General features: G+C 48.1%; 1 protein-coding gene across 1 annotated transcript in view; it reads right to left on the minus strand.

Annotated features, from left to right (window-relative positions):
• Positions 1-2,267: 2,267 nt before the first annotated feature.
• The window catches only part of STAB2 (stabilin 2), a 143,299-nt gene continuing 125,019 nt past the window's right edge, over positions 2,268-20,547 (minus strand). Inside the window, exons 59-69 of the mRNA XM_012772691.3 lie at positions 18,734-18,927; positions 17,069-17,210; positions 14,734-14,867; positions 13,047-13,212; positions 12,790-12,896; positions 10,562-10,681; positions 9,487-9,627; positions 7,429-7,539; positions 6,402-6,530; positions 5,205-5,321; positions 2,268-2,743 (exon numbers count right to left, since the gene is read on the minus strand). Coding sequence (XP_012628145.2) covers positions 2,693-2,743; positions 5,205-5,321; positions 6,402-6,530; positions 7,429-7,539; positions 9,487-9,627; positions 10,562-10,681; positions 12,790-12,896; positions 13,047-13,212; positions 14,734-14,867; positions 17,069-17,210; positions 18,734-18,927 — 1,412 coding nt within the window. The 3' untranslated portion in view covers positions 2,268-2,692. The remainder of the gene's footprint in view (positions 2,744-5,204; positions 5,322-6,401; positions 6,531-7,428; positions 7,540-9,486; positions 9,628-10,561; positions 10,682-12,789; positions 12,897-13,046; positions 13,213-14,733; positions 14,868-17,068; positions 17,211-18,733; positions 18,928-20,547) is intronic.

The following is a 20,547-nucleotide window of genomic DNA, read 5'->3' on the forward strand; positions in this document are numbered from 1 at the left end:
AGGCCACTTTATGTCCTGAGGAAATCTGCTGTAGGCTGACTGGAGCCCTCAGAAGGCAGAGAGGGAAGACACCAGGTCTTTGGTGGTGTCACTGAGCCGCAGAATGGAATCAACCCTGAAACCTCCCTCCTCTGGGTCTTCCAGGCCCTTTAGCCAATAAATCCCAATTGCTGTTTAAGCTAATTTGGAGTTGGGTCTTTGAGTCCTTGCTCATTGCTACAGTAATGCCTGCGTAAGGCTGATATTTGATCCTAACGGCCGTGGGAGGCTGGTTTCCGGTTTCCCCTTAACTGCGTAGTGAGGAAGCCTGCACGTGGACCTGTTTCTTCTGATTATAAACCTCAGGAGTTTCTAAGAAGGTACACACACATCGCCACCCCCCCCCCCAACTCTTGTCTGGGCCTCAGAGCTAGGATCTCAGCCTTACTGAGAAAGGGATTAACAGGAGCTCGAGATAACAGAAAAATATATGGGTCTGGACAGCACGAACAGGAGGCTTTGTTGACTGTTTCTCTCTTTATAAACCTGTGGCTTGGCTGGGCTCTGATATAATTTTCTTTGTATACAGATGCAAACTAGGCGGGTTGTGGTGGCTCACGCCTGTAATCCTAGCACTCTGGGAGGCCAAGGCGGGGCGGATCGTTTGAGCTGAGGAGTTCGAGACCAGCCTGAGCAAGAGCAAGACCCTGTCTACTAAACTAGAAAGAAATTAGCTGGACAACTAAAAATAAAAATTATATATATATATATATAAAATTAGCCAGGGATGATGTCACATGCTATAGTCCTAGCTGCTCAGGAGGCTGAGGCAGGAGGATCGCTTGAGCCCAGGAGTTTGAGGTTGCTGTGAGCTAGGCTGATGCTAGGGCAATCTATCCTGGGCAACAGAGTGAGACTCTGTCTCAGAAAAAAAACAAAAACAAAAAACAACCTAATGCTAAATTCCTTGGGATGTTTCTGCATTCTTAGTGGGCCCTGACCTATCCACCGTCCTATATAGGGTGCATGTCCAGGGAAACGGCCTGGACTCTGCCTTCCACAATTGCTCACATCTGAAGGACTTGATTTTCTTCGTACACTTTAATTGGAGCAAGCTGTTTCCAGTTGGGGACACCCAGAATACTTTTATCACCCCTAGAGAAACCCTGTGTCCATTAGCAGCAACTCTACTTCTGTCTCTATTGCCTATTTGACATTTCATATAAATGGAATCATATAATATGTGGTCCTTTGTGACTAGCTTGTTTCACTTAACATACTTTTTAAATTATTTTTTTATGAAGGGGTGGGAGGTTGTGAGGAGGGGGCTCAGTTTCCTTTTTTTTTTTTTTTTTTTTTTGTTGTTGTTGTTGTTGTTGAGACAGTCTCACTCTGCCACCCTGAGTAGAGTGCAGTAGCGTCATTGTAGTCCACTGCGACCTCAAACTCTTGGGCTCTGAGCTATCCTCCTGCCTCAGCCTCCCAAGTAGCTGAGACTACAGGTATACACTATGACACCCAGCTGGTTTTTTTTCCCCTTGTTTTTGGTAGAGACAGTGGTGTTACTCTTGCTCAGGCTGGTCTCGAACTTCTGAGCTCAAGCAATCCTCCCACCTCGGCCTCTCAGAGTGCTAGGATTTACAGGTGTGAGCCTCTGCACCCGGCTCACTTAACATAATGTTTTTAAGGTTCATCCAAATTATTGCATGTACCAGTAGTTCAAATTTTTTAGGGTTGAATAATATTCCACTGTGTGGAATACCACAGTTTAGTCATTCATTCATCAGTTGATGGACATTTGGATTGTTTCCAAATTTCAGCTATTACAAATAATGCTGCTCTCAACATTCATGTCTGCATTTTTGGATGGATGTTTTCATTTCTCTTAGGTATATAAGTGGGACTTCCGGGTCACAGGGTAACTCTGTTTAACTTTTTGAGGAACTGCTAAACTGTTTCCTACAGCAGCTGCACCATTTTACATTCCCGCCAGCAATGTCCTAGGGTTCCGTTTTCCCCAATATCCTCTCTACTACATGCTATTGTCTTCTTTTATTACAGCCATCCTAGTGGGTGTGAAGGGGCATCTCGCTGTGGTTATCATGTCTTCTTAAAGTAAACACACAAGCAAACAAGAGTGAATCAAGAAAAAGAAGAATTCATGAGGCTGATGAGGGCTAACTGAAAAGGCCCTAATCAGCCCGGTTAAAGTAGATTTCGCCTTCAAAGTCCAACCGGTCCTGTTTGGGTGAAGTCCCAAAACACTAGATCTGTTCCACTGACTTCACTTCTGTTCCATAAACATTTATTGAGCACGTTTCGGGTGCCAGGCACTGGGCTAGGGGCTGAGATACAAAGATGAGCGAGGCAAGGCCCTGCCTCCGGGAGCTTACAATCTAACAAGGAAGGAAGACAAGATCACCGTTACCCACGGGGTGGGGCAGAATGTGGCCAGGTGCCACCTGAAGGTACAAAGGAAGAACAGCGGAGGGTCGGGGGAGGGTGGACCTAGTAACATGGCCCCTCACCCACAGAAACAGAACTCCCAGATGAACCAAAGAGATGAGGTACGGCTTCTGAGTGCTTCACACTTTTAAACTTCAGAGGACCTTACGTTGCCCAAAGGCAGCTGGTGCTGAGGATTCACAGTGGACGGCGGGTTTGAGGAGGCCCCGATGGCGGTGGGTGGCGGGCGACTTCTACGTCCAAGCCCTCACAGCGCCCCCAGGGGGTCACTGCTTTCGAGCTGCTGCTCGTCGCAGTCCTGGGAAAGAGAGAGGTGTGAACCACGCCGCGAGAGCCCAAGTCGTCTTGTTGTCGCGTCCTTCCAGGACGAACGTTTCTCGTGGCCACTGGTGTGAGGCCTGAGACACGGCTCTCCCCGAGTGCCCTGTGCACATGCGTGTGGTGGGCGCATTCGCTCACCATACACGCCGCCGCCTCGTGTCGGCGGGCGGGATGGTCTGGTGGGTAGGACCCCCGGTCTGGGGCCCCATTCGGTCTCTGCTGCTTGAAGCTGGGTGGCCCTGGACAAGCCACCCCAACTCTGCAGCTTCCTCATCTACCAAGGGTCATAACAGTGTTTGCCTCACGGGGAGGTGTGAGGGTTAAATGAGACAGGGCGTTTGGCAAGGTATAAGCACCCCACAAAGGGTGGCATATCAATATTATAAAAACTCCTTTCAGGTTGGAAATTCATCCTGAATCAGGGGTGGCTCTTGTGTGTCTGAGACAGTGGAATCAGAGGCCACGCGCCAGAGGCGGCCACGCCAAGCCTCCTGCTGTCGTTAGCTCTGATCAGCACTGAGGCTGTGGGAATTAGCATCATGGATGCTAGAAATGGTTTCTCCTGGGTGGAACTAGTGGTGTTGGGGGTGTCTGCACTGGCTGCAGATACTGTATCACACCCCCAGCCCCAGTGTAAAAGGCACACAAATGTACCACGTCACTGTACCTCAGGCTTGGGATTCTTGTTGCCAGAATGTTTTTGCCACCTGGCCTGAACAGACAGTTTAGCTGAATCCCGAGTCTAGGTTACTCCCTCACCTGCCTCCGGTGAAGCTTTTGTGCACGGTGCTGACAGAGACCCAGAAGAGGACAGATGCTTGGGAAGGCACGGGCGCTTTGAAGAGGATGTATGCATTTTCCCCCTTGCTTTGTGATGAAGTTGATCTCAACCATGCTTACAGGAATAAGCGCCTCATAGTTAATAAATGCAATTTAGCTGAACTTACCCTTGACATGTGGACCAGAAACTTTTACATGGTTAGGGTAAAAGACAAGATGCGATTTGCAATCTAGTTATTTTTAAATCTATTGTAACTATATTAAATCTGCTACCACAGGCACAAAGGACCACAAGATATTTACTTTTGGTTTACTTCAGAAAAATAATAACATCTCTTGCACTATACAAGCTTGAACACGGTACAAGAAAATGTTTTCATAATGTTTCAGTGTTGACGTATAAAAATTCAATAACTATAGTATAGTCTTGCAGGGGAAGTAACATATGCTTGTGTACTAAGTAATTATGTCAGTTATCTGCCTTTAGTTGCTATCACATGAGGGTTGTAGACACAGCCAGGATTCCAGTGTTTCCTTAAACCTGAGTTATGGCGTCAGCTCAGTCTGCTAGGTAAATAAGGACACTTATCATACTGGCTGTCAATTTTTCTGGTTGTTATATAAAAGGAAAAATTAAGTCTCATGCCTAATTTTTCAGTCCAGAACTAGTGATAAATCGCAGGCAGTAAGTACCTTCCACACTCAGTGTGAATGGGGTACCCTGCCAATAGGTCTCCCTGGGCTGAAGTCAGTGGACGCCCCGTCTAAGCCCAAGGATCACTGACGGTGGAGATAAATGGTCCCTTCTTGGGAGACCGGTGCAAAACGTTTGCCCATTGCTATAAAAGGGATCATCAAAGAAAAATAGCTCCAAAACCAAGCAGCAGCTCTGACAACAGGCAGAAAAGTCTTGGACAGCAGTGTCAGTCAATATAAGTTTAGAGGGTAACTAAAGGAAAACTTTTTTATGGCCTTATGTCTTTTTTTTTTGAGACAGAGTCTCACTTTGTTGCCCAGGCTAGAGTGAGTGCCATGGCGTCAGCCTAGCTCACAGCAACTTCAAATTCCTGGGCTCAAGCAATCCTACTGCTTCAGCCTCCCGAGTAGCTGGGACTACAGGCATGCGCCACCATGCCCGGCTAATTTTTTCTATATATATTAGTTGGCCAATTAATTTCTTTCTATTTATACTAGAGATGGGGTCTCACTCTTGCTCAGGCTGGTTTTGAACTCCTGACCTCGAGCAATCCGCCCACCTTGGCCCCCCAGAGTGCTAGGATTACAGGCGTGAGCCACCACGCCTGGCTCTTATGTCTTGTTTTACACCAGCTACCTCAGGAATGCGTGTGGCAGAATTCAGCCCAAGGCAGATTTTCACTGTGACCTCTCAGCTGATCCTGAGATTGAGGTTGGGCAACCGCTGGTTCTCCCCTACCCCTAACTGTTCGAGGATTCTGCTGTCTACCCAAAAGGACCCAAGGAACTCTGGACAACCGCATTGGCTTCAGTCTCGCAAAGCTGCCTTTTAGGCTTGTTGCCTGACACACGTTCTAGCAGTGAGCTTTTCTTGGTGCGAAGCCCTCCACTGAGATTTGCGGAAACACATCATTACCCCGCACCCCAGCGGAACCCGTTCCCGGATCAGATTGCGAACTCACCGCGAAGGGGTCATAGGCAGGTTCTGAGGGAGCCGAGGTTGTGCTCTCGTACATGGGGTTCGAGATGTTCTCAGGCTGCTGCTTGCCTAGAGTCGCAACATCAATATCCTCTTCCGACTGTTCGGAAAGACAAGCGTGAGGGCCGACAGCCAAAGCAGGAGTGTCTCGTGCAAGTTGCCAGGCGATGCGAGCCACCCTGTGCCGCTGCAAGCCTTTTCTTTTTAACGGCACTTTGTTGCAATATGATTTACATATAATAAAATGCATCGGCCTTAAGGTTCAGCTCAGTGACACCTTACGCACATCTACCCAGGTGGGACCCCCACCAGAATCAGCACATGGGGTGTTTCCACCCCTCAAGGAAGAGCTCTCGTGCCCCTTGTCTGCCAATACCCCTTCCCACCTAGGGTAACCACTGTTCTGACTCCTGTCACCCTGGAGTGGTGTCGCTTGTCCTTGAACTTAATATAAAAGAAATCATGCAGCATGTACACCTTTGCTAAAGCGGTGTTTTTGGGCTTTGTGCCTGGAGATTATAATATGCAAGGTATCTGTTAGAAGGCATGAACGCTGCTGGGGGGCTCTGCACAGCCTTTCCTAGCGTGTTTTGAGGGGGCAGCGGCAGGAGAGGGTGGGCCAGGGAAGAGGACAAAGTACGCGGGAAGGATGCTCACTACCTGGTCGGCCAAGAGCTTGCCGCCGACCTGGATGTGGACTCAACTGCTCAAATAGAGAGAAATGAGTTCCACTGGCTGTAGCATGAAGCCTCTAGCTGTGCAAGTCCCCAACCCTGTCCCCCAGCCGTCAGAACAAGTCTTGAAGCCCAAGCCAAATCCTGGTGGACACTTGTGCAGTGAATCCTCCAAGGTGAATGTGACTCCTAGGCCAAATCCCTGGCACAGAGGCTCAGGGTCTATGCTGCTGGCAGCCCCTCACCCTCTTCACCAAGCCCTGTCCCCGTCACAGGAGGGGCTGGGAGCCGCCACTGCTGGTCCTCCCAGGGGCAGAGACCCTGGTCAGGAGGCAGGAAGCATGGGCTGGGGTGGCTGTCCCTGCTGCTATGCCAAGCGCCAACTCCTGGGCGAGGTCCCTGAATCAGCCAGTCATCTGGAGTGGTCCGGATCAGGGGCTGGATTTTGGAGGCCCCCCCCACCTGCCATCATCATGCTCCCATGCTCCCATTTTTTTCTCTCTTACCTCAAAATGCTGGAAGCCAATTGTTCTCCGGTTTAGCCGAAAGTAAGAACGAGCAGCCAAAGCCACGGCTCCGGTGACCAGGAAGCTGGCAAAGACCATCCCTATTACCAGGCCAGGGTGGGTCGAAGTCTGGGCATACAGAGAGAAGGGCCAATTCTTAAAACTAGTGATTCCCCGAAAGAGGTACACCTGCTGGAGCTCACCCCACTGCTGCTGGCCTGAGACATCTTGGAGCCAGTTGGGATAAAAGTAATGATATGTGAACATGTGTCTGGCCCTTATCACTGCCAGGGTCAGTTCTAAGCCCCTTTCCTGAAATAACCTGTTTAAGTGTTATAACAACCCAAAGACATAGGGATAATTATTATTGTTCCCATTTTTATGTGTGGGAATTGAAGCACAGAGAGGTTGAACACTTGTCCAATATCACATAGCCAGTTCATGGTAAAAGAGGGTTTTGAACCTAGCCTGGCTTTGGAGCTTATGTGTTTAACCACCATGCTTATAGAACTTTCCAGCAGCCAGCAGCTCACCCCTCCCTCCTGATTTGGGGAAGAAGTTAGAATACTAATTAAAACAACATCCAACTTTTACATAGCATGTACTTTGTGCCAGGGACTGTTCTAAGTATTTTCCATTTATTGACTTTCGGTGTTTCCCAAAACCCAGGGAGGGAAGCAATGTGGGCCCAATTTTGCAGATGAGAAAATTGGGGCCCAGAGATACTATAAAGTAGGGGGGCTAACCCAGAATTCAGGATTTCTCACCCCCCTCCAGTGGTCCCTGCATTGGCCCATCCTGCCCCTTTCAGTGAACAGATCCTACTGGTGACAGGTGCTGTGCTCTGAATGCCTGGGAGCCGGGATGAGCCGGGTTGGGCATCCCAAAGCCAGCTGCCTTGGATGTGGGAGCTTCTTCCAGGCCCCAGAGGAGGGAGGCGGTGGGCAGGGCTCCTAGCAACAGTTTGTGTCTTGCGTAGTGGACACGGTTTCCTCCTGGCCTCTCCCCAGGAGCCCCGCATACTCACCACTGGGGCGGGGGGTGCTTTTAAAGGCCTGGAAATGACATGAATGATTCCATTGGAGGCAAAGATGTCCCACTGCAGAATGGCTCTTCCGTCCACAAACCTGGTCTCCTTCTAGAGGAATGAGAAGAAGCTGATAGAGATCCACAGCTATCTGGCTTTTTCTCCCCACGTGGGCAACGCTCTGTGGAGGGAACTCATTGGGCTCACAGAACCTGGGCTTCAGGCCTGTCTTCACTGATGGGCAGCACGAGACTTCTGCTCACCGTTTGGACAGCCCAGAACATGTTAGTTGCCCTTGTGTCAACAAGCTGACCTGAAGGCTGCAGAGAATCTCAGGGGTTATTTGTCTGACACAGGAGCGATAAGAAGGACAATAGCTCACCCAAGACTAGCCAGGTGGCAAATCCCATGCCTTTGGACTCTGGGTCCACTGCTCTGAACGTCACACCACACTGTTAGAAAATGGATTGTTTAAGTGATCAGCTCCCAGTGTGATCCACTGGCTCATTGTGTGGGCAGAAGCTGAAGCCCCACCTGCTGAATCACATTCTGCATTTTAACAAATCTCCAGGTGATTCAAATGCACATTAAAGTTCAAGAAGCACTAAACTACTGCTCTTTAATAACAAAAATTATTTATTGGGTACAAATTAAAAAAAAATACTTGCTACATGTCAGTGCTATTCTCTGCATGTCACAAACCTTGAATCACTGAGGCTATGAGTTAGATATCATGGTTACCACTGTCACCACCACTAACAGCACTGTCATCATCAATATCATCATCACTATCATCATCACAATCATGATCAATATCATCACCATCACCACCATCATTATTATCACCCCCACCACCATAATCATTATCACCATCATCACCATCAGCATAATCACCATCATAATCATCACCACCATCACCACTAACATCATCACCATCACCATCAGTGTCACCACTACCATCATCACCATCACCATCATCATCAATATCTTCACCACCATAATCATCATCACCATCATCACTTAAGGGGGCTCAGAACATGCCACCCCAAAATATGCCATTTTGGCATCTGATCATCTTGAGCTGAAGGCATTTGAGAAACAGCAGATGCAGGCAGGGCTCTCTTACCTCCTCCTTTCTACCTAAAAGCAGGTCATAAAATTTCCTATGAAAAAGATGCCTTTTCTGTTCCAAGAGAACATTCTTATCATTATAGACTGGGAATTGATGCCAAAATGGATCTGTACAAATAAATCTACCAAGATAATCCTTATTTTCCATTAGTTTCCCTCATCTATTTCCTAGTCACTGTCCCGAAATTCACTGCCCTTAGCCTAAACCCCTTTGCTTCATCACTTTCCACAATTTATCGTTTCTTCATTTTAAAGTATATAATGCATAAGCTCTTGGTCCTAACTGCTTCTTTGAGTCTTCATTTTCCATATGAGGACTCCCATGTGCACATGAAAGATTAAATACAATGTGTGTGCTTTTCTCCTGTTAATCTGTCTTATGTAAGTTTAATTCTCAGGCCCAGCAACAAACCCTAAGAGGAAGTTTTTCCTCTCCAACATCACCATCATCAAAGTAATGACAATGACTGCCATTGTCATCGTCAACACCAACACAGTCACCATCATCCCCACTTTTCAGAAAGGAAATTGAGGCACAGGAAAGTCGGATAACTTGCCTAAGTTCTTCCAGCTAGCAAGTGGCAGAACTGGGACTCCTACCAGGGACATTTGACTTCAAAGCTTATTGCGATGTCTGGGATAGACTGACAAGTGGGCAGGAACAAAGGTGGGTGATCAGACAGCTTTAAAATGATGTCACTAATCATATCATTCCTTATCACCAGCTGCTGAGGCTGCCTGTATCCCAAGGGATAGGGGCTGCCTAATTGTCAGCATGCTATGCTATGGCGTGCGGTTAATACCAGCCCCTGTCTGCAGGTTTAGAGTTTATTTTCACATTATAATAGTTGCCATCTATTAAGCACCTACTGTAACCCTTTGCATGCATTATCTCCAGTTCTCCCAGAACCCCCAGACGTTTCATACCACATGCAGCGGGTCCTGGCTGGAGGTGATGAGAAGCTGGCTTCCCAGCCCAGTTGGCAGAGTGGTACCGTTGACAAGGTCATCGTAGGAAACCATGTTGACATTGGAGAGGTGGTGCTCGATGTCCCGCCCAGACAGGTTCTGACAGGAAAGGAGAAACACAAGAATGGTCTTTAAAAGCCAAACAATATTTTGTCTTTTTCTTTCTTTCTTAATGGAGCATGCAAAGGAAAATATTTCATCTTTTTAAGGATAAATATGACAGAGAACAATGATCACTTCTCATGGCCTTTGTTTTTCTGCTTCCAGGTGGAGATCAGGAAATATCAAGTTTTTCTAAGGTTTTTGGCTGTCTGGGCTCTGCCAGCAGCTCACCTATAGCTGGGATGTGGGGTTGAAAATCATCTTTATTGTCTGAAGCAGAGCTGCCCAGTGGTGTCCTGGGCAGAGAGGGTCTTGAATGGGCAACGGGTGGGCAGAAGGATTGCTCCTCTTGGCCCTCGGGTGGCTGGTGGGGCTGTCAGAGCCTGCAGGTCAGCCATCCGTGGGTGGATTGAATACATGCCACCAATTCCTCATATCACGTGTGCCGTGACTGTGTGGTAGACCGACTGCATCAGTGGCCCTGGTTCTCACCTCCACCCCATATCTCGCCCTTTGCCATGGAACTCTGAGCACATCCTTGCTTAGCTTTGGGCTCAGCCACGTGGCCTGTTGGGCCAGGGGCATGTTAGCAAATGCAACCAAACAGAGGCTTGAGAAGCACCTGGGGGGACGACAGGGCTTTCTCTGGCCACTCTTGCTCCCTGCCAGCACCCCGAGAACATGTCCAGGCTAGCCTGCTGGAGGTGACAGCCCCGTGGAGCAGAGCCATCACTGGGACAGCCAGAGCCTCTGACAGCTGGTCTCAGACCCAAGCATGGCAAGGCAGGAGGAGTGACAGCTGATCTGTAGGACTGGGAGCTAAATAAATGTGGAACCACTGAGTTTTGGGGTAATTTGTGACACAGCATTGTCGTGGTGACAGATAGCAGATGTTAATAATCTAAATCTCAGCACCAGGGACTCGACTCACCTCATTCCCCCCCAGCCCGCTGTTCTGTGGTGCAAAGAGGGTGCTGCGGGTGGACAGGTCAGTCAGGTGTTCCAGAAACTCCCGGCCTCTGGCTGAGCTGTTGGAATAGGCCAGCACGTCCTGGGAGAGCAAGGGAGTCATCAGACGGGCCAGCCCTGGTGTGCGAGGACCAGGGCAGCTGGAGAGGCTTGCAGGGCATCACCTGCCCGGGACTATTCCAGTTCAGGCTGCTGCTCTGGTGCTCTGTCTTCTGACTACCCCTCTGGAAAGTTCTAGAAGGACTTTTCCTTCCCTCAGTGAATCCTATGGTCCAAGACACAGCCGCATCCCAGACCATCCTCAACATGGCAGCCTGAGCAGTTCTTTGAAACGTGGGTCAAAGCTTGAGTTTCCTCCTCTCAAAACCCCACGAAGGCCCCTGCTTCACTCAGAGGAAGAAAGTGTCCCTAATGGCCCTCGAGGCCCAAAACATTTGGCCGCTGTTGGTCCTCGGAGCCTGTGCCCTGCTGTCTGCTCTCGCTCACCCTGTTCTAGCCACCTGGGCTCCCTCGCTGCTCCTCGGACTTGCCCACCATGCTCTTGGCATCCATTCTCTGCCCGGCGTTCCTTCTGCCTGGAAAGTTCTTCCCGTGAGTCTGCCCGGCCCACTCCCCAGCCTGTGCTCACGTGTCCCCTTCTCCCGATGCCGCCCCCTCCCCTCCACTCAGAACAGGGGCCTTGGGGTGCCCCCACCCCTGCACCACATTTACTTTTACCATAGGGTCTGCCACCTTCTAGCATTCAATACCATTTACATGTTTGTTATGTTTTGTTTGCCTATTTTGTTCACTGATGTATCTTGAGCATGTAGTAAGCGCTCAATAAATATTCACTGAACGAATTTCAAGAAGTCGCCTCACCCAGTTTCACTTTGTCATTGTGCAGGCAGCGCCACTGAGGCCCAGAGAAGGGAAGTGATTTGCTGAAGCGTTTTGTTGCGACACTGTCTTTGCTTGAGATGTTGTCGCAAGCCAAGCTCCCACGCAGCAGAAACGTGGGTGTGGGTGTTTATTGTTAGTGTGCTTATGGTGGCCCTGCATTTTAGACCAGTGAGACAGATACCTTTGCTCTCTAGCTCCTGTGTGGATCCTGCAAGCCCTATACTCATGCCCAGTCCCCTCTCCTCACGAGGTCACTGGGTGTTGGTTCTGTTGGGGACAGTGGCCCAGTCACTGGCTGCCCTTGTTCCCACCATAAAGGATGAGGGGGAGCCTGGCACCAGGCTGGCAGGGTTTGAGCTCAGCTTGGGTGTGGTAGGCTTTATCCTTGATCTTGCTAAGCCTCAGTTTCTTCATTTAAGAAATGGAAATATTAGAAGAAGTGACCTCATAAGGTTGCATGAGGATTTATTCCTTCTAACAAGTGTTTATGGGGCACCCAGCAGGTGCCAGCCACTAGCCGATGTGTCTGGGAGACAAGGCAGAGAGAGAGGGAGACAGTGGTGGTCAAGGCAGAGGAGACCCTTTCTCTTGTGGAGCTCACATTCTGTGGCTTGAATGGAATGTCTTTGCAAAGGGCTCAGGACAGTGCCCCGTGCAAAGTGAATGCTCAAGAAGTGTTAGCTGCTGTTACTGTTGACATTATTATTAGCTCAGTTCTTTGATCAGTCAACGCCAAATCCCCCTCCAAATGGGGCTTTCTCTTCACTGGCCGTGACTTGTAGGATAGCAATGGGAGTGCAATGCAGATTGCACACGGGCCCCATGCTGCTTTGGCTCAGTGGGTGATCACTGGGCAGACGTCGCTAACTGTGCCCACCCTGCTCATGAAGGCAAAAGTGTGTCTCATCCCTGCAGATCAGACTCCTAAACTGCTCTAGACGCGAACAGAGATGATAACACCAACTAACATCAATATAGAATTTTCCACATACTGGTTACAGGTCTAAATGCTTCACAGGCATTAACTTATATAATTATCACAATAACTCTATGAGGTTGGTGCTACCTTCATCTCCATTGTACAGATGAAGAAACTGAGGCCCAGGGAGGAAAGTAACTTGTTTAAGGTTATGCTATAAGTGGGTGGCAAACCCGAGCTTCAAATTTAGAGAGGTGGTCCGGGTCCCATGCCCATGCCCTTAACCATGACTATGAACCTTTGGCTTCTTTCCAGGACTCGCCCTCCAATACCTGCTTTGAGGCAACTCCTGCCTGCCTGAGGTGAAACTGAGCAGACATGGTGCATACCTTCAGGAAGCCCGTGAGAGAGGGGAAGGACATGAGGACCTGCAGCAGGTTCCCGTTGCACGAGAAGCCGTCTCCCACGTAGCCCACCTTGCAGGTGCAGTTCACATCTGGAGGGCAGAGCACACAGGGCCCCACCCCCAGTGAGGCAGGGGCCTGGCTGCCCTGCCCTCCCCCCCACCCTTGGTGAGTGGCTGGCCAGGCTGAGGACTGCTCAGCAGCTGCACAGCCTGGAACCTGAAGTGTAGCGGGGCAGTTACCTTTCATCCGATAGCAGAAGACATCCCACATTTCACTCTTGTTGGGTCTAGGTCCATAGTCCACTATCCCGACAACACCCAAGCCACATTTCTTGGAAGCAAAGGCAGTGGGGTAGGCAACCCGCCTGCCATCCAGCCAGCCTGCTGAACAGAGGTGGTACTTGGCCTGCAGGGACACAGACGTGGCCATGGATGAGCAGCCATTTCATATTCGTTGTGGGATCATTTGGTTTAATGTCCGATTTCCTCATCAGACCCTAAACTCCATCAAGTCAGCCTCATCTTGCCTATGGTACCCCTGTGTGGGGCACATAGTAGGTGGTCATTAAATTTTTGTTGATTGAGCCACTGGATGAATGAAAGTGGTGCCTTCTCTTTCTTGTAGGTGCCAGAGTCCTTCATACTCATTTCTCTTCTCTCTGCTCTTGAGAAATGATTGGCTAGCAGCTATTTGCCCCAGGAGCAAATTCTGCTTAAAGGGTCGATAGAACTCTAATTAATGATGGAACTCTAATTCTTCATCATCATCATCATCACCACCTTCATCATCATTACATCATCGTCATTGTCATCATCATCACCATCACCACTATCATCATTGTAGCACTTATTGAGAGCTTATTCTGGGCTAGGTTCTCTGGCAAGAGCTTTTCATGTTGTCAACATCTTTAACCCTCAACCAACCCTATGAGGTAGTTTTTTTTTTTTTTTTTAAACTTATCATATAATTGAGGAAATTGAGGCAAAGAGAAGTTAAGTAACTTGCTCAAAGTCACACAGCTAGCAAGTAGCAGATCTGGGATTCAAATCCAGGCAGTCTACTCCTGATCTCTTCATAATCTTAAAAATTGAGTTCCTATTATGTGGCATATCACGTTTAGTTGTTACACAAGCATTCCAGGTAGGACAGAGATTTTAATGGCTTACTCAAGGCCACCAGTAAGCAGGAAAGCAGAGAATCAGACCCTCCAAGATGCTAGGTCCTGGCATCAAAAGTTTTGTTCCTTAGTAAAGAAATAACAGGTATAATGAAAAATAGATTTGGGAGTGATAAAGGTTGGAGGAAGGGCCTCAAAATCATACCTTATGGGCATTCATCTCCTCTGTTACCAGTGAGAAATCACCAGCTTGGAACTCCGAGGTTCTGGCTTTTCCAAATGGGCAGGCAAGGCTTCTGGGTTTGGAGGTTAAGGGAGCAGCCCTGCGCAGAGAGCTCCATTTCCTTCCTGCTGTGGCTGAGAGCTTGTGCGGTCCCCATTCGTTCCCTGCACAGCCCCTCCAGCCACGGAGAGCTGGCCGCCTCTGCCTGGGCAGTTGAACATCATGATTGAGAATAGACTTTTGCAGTCAGGGCTACGTTTGAATACCGGCTCTGCCACCTCTTGGCTGGGTGACTCTGAGCACTTTACTTAACCATTCTGAGCATTGATTTCCCTATCTGTAAAATGGGAATTGTGATACCTACCTGCAGAGATGTTACAAGGGTGGACAAAAATGTCAAAGAGACACTCTACACAGTGCCTGACACATAGTAGATGCCCGACAAGTGGACATGATGATTGTTATTGTTCCGGGAGCTTCCTGTGCACCCTTCCAAGAAGGCGACAGTGTCCCCCATCTTAAGAAGAGGCTGAACTTCCTCCCCTGCAGGCTCTGCCTGAACAGCGTCCGATAACTGGGAACCCACCTTCTGGGCATAGGAGAGCTGGTTGTATGTTGCAATGGTTGCAGCTTCCTTGGCACAGGCCTCTCTGGCTTTGTCAAAGGTCAGCTTGTACTGGCCCAGAGGGGAGCGTAGGTGGAACACCCCCACGGTGGTATCTAGACAGGGGAGGAAAGGAATTGTCCATGAGAGCCCACCTGGGTGGCACTGTTCCCAGCAAATGACTTCGAAGGACTTTCAAAGTGGAAGGCCAGCTGCACCCTAGGGTGTCTTTGGAAGCCACTTCCCCTTCAAGTTATGTCGAATCACATAATTTAAAATATTTATTTCTTTTCTAATGATATAAATAGCATATCTTCATTGTAAAAATAAGGGCAATACAGAAAAGTAAAAAAAGAAAGAAACAAAAATCACATTTAATCTTCCCAGACATAATCATTTCTCCATGGCTAACATTTTGGTATACTTGCTTCCAGAATTTTTACTTTATTTTTTGGTAACTTTTAATTTTGACATAATTTCACATCTCAGTCTTTTTTCCTATTTATTTTTATGCTGTCCATATTATAAATATGGTAACATATTACAAATATATTTTTTAGAAATCTTTTCTAAACTTAACATTAAATCATGGGCTGGGAGCAGTGGTTCATCTCTGTGATCCCAGTACTTTGGGAGGCCAAGGCAGGAGGATTGCTTGAACTCAGGAGTTTCAGACCAGCCTGAGCATCATAGAGAGACCCATCTCTAAAAAATTAAAAAATTAGCTGAGCATGGTGGTGCATGCTGTAGTCCCAGCTACTTGGGAGGCTGAGGCAGGAGGATCGCTTGAGCCCAGGACTTTGAGCTTACAAGTGTGAGCCACCGCGCCTGGTCTCTCTATTTGTTTTTAAGATTTTTTTATTGTGATAAAATATGTATAACATGAAAATTTACACTTTTGACCATTTTAATTGTACTACTTAATTACATTAAGTATATTTACAATACTGTGAAATCATTACCACTTATCCATTTTTAGTACGTTTCCATCATCCCAAACAAAAACTCAAAACCCATTTAAACAATTACATCCCATTCTCCCCTTCCTCAGCCTCTGGTAACCTCTATTCTACTTTCTGTCTCTATGAATCTGCCTATTCTAGGTGCCTCAGACATGTACAGTTGTATAATATTTGCCCTTTTTGTGTCTGGCTTATGTCATTTAACATAAAGTTTTCAAGGTTCATCCATGTTGTAGCACATATGAGAATTTCATTCCTTTTCAAGTCTGAATAATATTCCATTGTATCCACTCATTTGTTGATGGAAATTTTGGTTGCTTCTTCCTTTTGGCCATTGTGAATAATACCACTATGAATACTGATGTCCAAACACCTATTTCAACTCCCTGCTTTCAATTCTTGCTCTATTTCAGTTGCACCATCAGCACAAGATAAATTGCTGTCTTCTGCCTTATAACTTTCTTTTCTGTGTCTCATTTATTTCAAAAACTACATTGGGAAACTCTTTGCGAGAACAGACAGTGTCTTATATATCCTGTGTATTTTTCCTGCTTCTATGTTCTCATCTCACCCAAAAGGGATTTGAGATGTCTCAGGACTTGGTAAATAACAGGTGCTAAGTGAACAGTTGTTACCAGGGTATATAAAACTGCCTCGTGAAAATGACCACATCTGTCAAAAAAACCTCAGTCAGAGACATCCAATAAATACTGATCGGCTACAACATGCAGTGCCCTGAGTCGCCTCTTGAACTTCTGAAGTCCCTCTTTGTCCTGGCTGAGGACTGCACTCGTGAGTCCCTTATGGCTAGCTCCCTCCACTGGGTTTCAAGATGCCCTGTCACCCAGGCCTCTGCTCTTCTATGTGGCTTTTCCCTTTGTGTGTTATGATTCTTAGTTTTATTACACCTCCCACTTTATTACAAGCCATTCAAACCAACCTTGGAAGTAAATGGGGTAGGTACCAATCAGCGTGTTACTGCCAAAACCACTGCTGAGAAATTTGCTTCTGCAGGTGGCAGGTCTTTGTCATTCAACCCCCTAAACTGCGCTTAGATTTGATTCTAGTCAAGGGTTGCGGGCGTTACTAAGCAACTGGGGAAAAGCGAGCATGAGGAAAATTCATCACAGATAACCTTTGAGCTCCTCCTGGTTCTCGTGGCTCAAGGTCCAATTCTGAGCGTCTCTGTCCCTCTGCCATGGAGGCCTGCTGCCCCCGCCGCAGGGCCTGGGCAGTGCAGGGCCTGGGCAGTGTGGTTGGATTTTGTTTTGTTTTTCTTCTTCCCTTTGCACGGATCCCTCCCACAAGCCCGCAGAGCAGGGCGCTGTGGGCCAGAAGCCCCTGGTGACACTGACCCTGGAAGTGGAGGTCAGCGCAGTCGGCGTCCGCGTGGCACTGCCCGTTGTCCTGCAAGCATCGGTCGACGGGCAGCTGCTCCGGCTCACAGTCCATGCCGTCCCCCACGTAGTGGCTTTTACACGTACACTTGTGCTTGCCCTGGGGGTGAGAGTGGGACAAGAGGAAAGTGTCCCCTTTCCCAGGACTCCCAGAACCCCGAGTGCCCTGGGGACCACCGTCCAGCATGGGGGCGTTCGGAAGGACCGAGAGAATGTGCTCTCCCGTCTGGTGGGGGTGAAATAACTGCTCCGTCTTGCTTTTACACAGGCCAGGGATGAAATGTCATCGTTTACATCCCAGTCCCAATGTCACTTCCTGAGACCCACCCTACATAGAATAGCTTTTCCTGGCCGGGCGCAGTGGCTCATGCCTGTAATCCTAGCACTCTGGGAGGCCGAGGCGGGAGGATCGCTGGAGGTCAGGAGTTCGAAACCAGCCTGAGCAAGAGCGAGACCCTGTCTCTACTATAAACAGAAAGAAATTAATTGGCCAACTAATACATATATAGAAAAAATTAGCCAGGCATGGTGGCGCATGCCAGTAGTCCCAGCTACTTGGGAGGTTGAGGCAGGAGGATTGCTTGAGCCCAGGAGTTTGAGGTTGCTGTGAGCGAGGCTGATGCCACAGCACCCACTCTAGCCTAGGTAACAAAGTGAGACTCTGTCTCAAAAAAAAAAAAAAAAAAAAAAAAAAAAAGCTTTTCCAGACTCTTTTATCACGTTGGCCTGGTTTACGTTCTTCATTCATAGCTCTTCGTGCTCTCTGAAAGGACTCTGTGCATCTGTTTCTGTCCTAAGCATCGACTCTCCTTCTGCTTGTACATAAGCTCCAGGAAGGCAGGGACCCCGTCTGTCTTTTTATTGTCGTATCCTGGGACTTGCAGCAGTGCATGGCGGGTGCCAGATGACCACTGGTTGAATCGACGAATGATTCTATTTAATACCCACAAAGACCCCATGACGTCTGCATTATTATGAAGCCCGCTTTCCAAATGAGGAAACTGAGGCTCAGAGAGAGGAAGTAGCTAGCCCCAGGCCATGCAGCTTGTCAGTCCGGGAGCCGGGACTTAAAGGCACTCTGACGCTGAGACACGCCTATAACCATGAACAGACATCACCCTGCGCCATCTGCTGTCCCTACTGGACAAACGAGGGGACATGGACCCCATTCTGAAAAGACTTGAGTGAGGGCCTAAACTTGCACTTTTCTTACCAACTTTTTTTGTTTTAATAAACCTTTTATTTTAAATAACTTTTATATTTATAGAGAAGTTGCAAAGATAACATAGGGAGCTCCCCTCTACGCTCTGCCCAGTGTCCTCCGATGCTAGCATCTAACATAACCATAGTGCACCTGCCAGAACCAAGACATTAACGTTGGTACATTACTCTTAACTAAATTGTGGACTTCATGTGGATTGTGCCAATTTTTTCGCTAATGTCCTTTTTCTGCCTAAGATACCACTTTGTATTTAGCCCACTGACTTTGAACTTGAAACTGACCGCTGTGGGAAGAAAGCTTAGGAAGAGGTTGAATAGTAAGCAGAGCCCAGGAGGAGGAGAGGCGAGGCTGAGAGAGACACAGGGGGCTGCTCCCAAATTTCCCTGGGGAGAGTGACTCACCGGGCCTGTCATCTTGCAGGTGGCGTGCTCGTGACACCCCCCATTGAGGCCATCCGCGCAGGGGTCTATCTCTGTGCAGCTGTGACCGTCCCCTTTGTAGCCCGTCTGGCAGCTGCAGGACACTTTCGTGTCATTCTGTGAGCACGTGGCAGCCTTCGCACAGCCCCCGTTGTTCTGTTTGCAGAAATCCACAACTGCAAGAGCCGGGAGAGAGGGCTCGGCTTGCTGCCATCTGTGTAACTGGGGCCTCAGGGCAGTGGTATGGGTCACCCCTACACCAGTAAATGGGCCTCCATGTGTCAGTGTCTTCTCTCTCCTCCCCTGTGCCCTCCATGCTGGCCTTTGCAACACTAATGCTTTTGTGATACCTTCATGGACCAGGCCTGGTCACATCTGTCCACTTCTGGCCGCTTTGTCACATACCTCTGGGTCCCACTTTGGTAGTAGTCTTCAGAACGAGTTTGGGTTTTTAACATTAGGACAGAGTTTGTGTATGTGTGTGTGAGCGTGGGTATATGTGTAGAGTTAGTGCAATTATTGAGCACCTTGTGAGATAGGCATTGTTACCTCTATTGTACAGATGAACAAACTGAGACTCAGAGGGCTTGACTGACCTGACAAAGGTACAAAGGTAAGGCAGACAGAAGGTGGCAAGGGCTGAGATGTAAACCCAGGTTGCTTGGGGTCCAAAGACCATGCTCTCTCTTTGTTTTCATGATTCCCCAAATTTCAACCCAACCATAGATTAGTTATAGCCTCAGAAGTAGCTGGAAAGCCGTCCAAGTTCTCCTGCCTGCATTTATGCATAGAGTCATGGCAACCACTTGAGATGCTGGGAGAATAAATCCAAGGACAAAAAGCCTCACCCTGGGGATGGCAGGATAGAAAGAAGCTGCTGGCATCATTGAGTGCTACTTCCAGAATGCCTTGTAGCAGCAAGTATAGCAAGATCTAATTTGTGTAAAGAAAGCATATATTTCCATAGGAGTTAGTTATTTATGAAAAACATTAGAAAATACTCATGGCTGAGACTGCTAACTTTCCTCTAATCCCTATTCTATCCATTTTCTATAGTAATAGATTTCTAGCTGGGCTTATGGTTGTCCAACAATAGACTGCATACTCCCTTGCAGCTAGGCGTGACTGAGGATGAGGTTCCAGCCAATGGGATGGGAGCAGACATTGTTGTTTTTTTTTTTTTTTAGCAACTTCTAGGTTGTTTTCTTAAAGGGAAGGAGGTTTGCCTCCTTTCTCTCCCTCTTCCATCTCACCACCCAGGATGTGCTTATGGTAGTGGCCATCTCGGGCCAGGCAAGTAAGCAAGGCAGAGCAACAAAATAGAAGGAGGCTGGGCCCCCAGATGACCTTTCAGAAGGAAACTCTGTGTCAGGCCTGGATGCCTCCCTCCAAACTGTCATCTGAGAAAGAAACATCTGCTTTGTTTATGCCACTGTTCATTTGGGTCTCTGTATGGCTGAACCTATATCCTAACTGCTGCAGGCAGACATTGCAATGTGCACAGTGGTTCTCACCCAGTGATGACAGTATGTATAGATTTCACTTTAAAAAAAAAAAAGTGTAGTGTATTTTCTGAATTTTTTGAAGTAAGAGTGGGTTACCTGTAGAGTTAAAAAGAACACCATAAAATAAAGTGTATTTCAGTTTGCAAAGCAATTTTAACCCCATGACCTGGGAGGTGGGCAGGTCAAGCACGAGCAAACCCACTAGGGGAACTGAGTCATGGAGCGGGTAGGGATTGTTGCAGAGGTCCAGGCAGGAAGTAGAAGAGCCACGGTGGAGCCCAGGTGCCGAGA

Source organism: Microcebus murinus, chromosome 10, assembly GCF_040939455.1.
Source record: "Microcebus murinus isolate Inina chromosome 10, M.murinus_Inina_mat1.0, whole genome shotgun sequence".
NCBI classification, from domain to species: Eukaryota; Metazoa; Chordata; class Mammalia; order Primates; family Cheirogaleidae; genus Microcebus; species Microcebus murinus.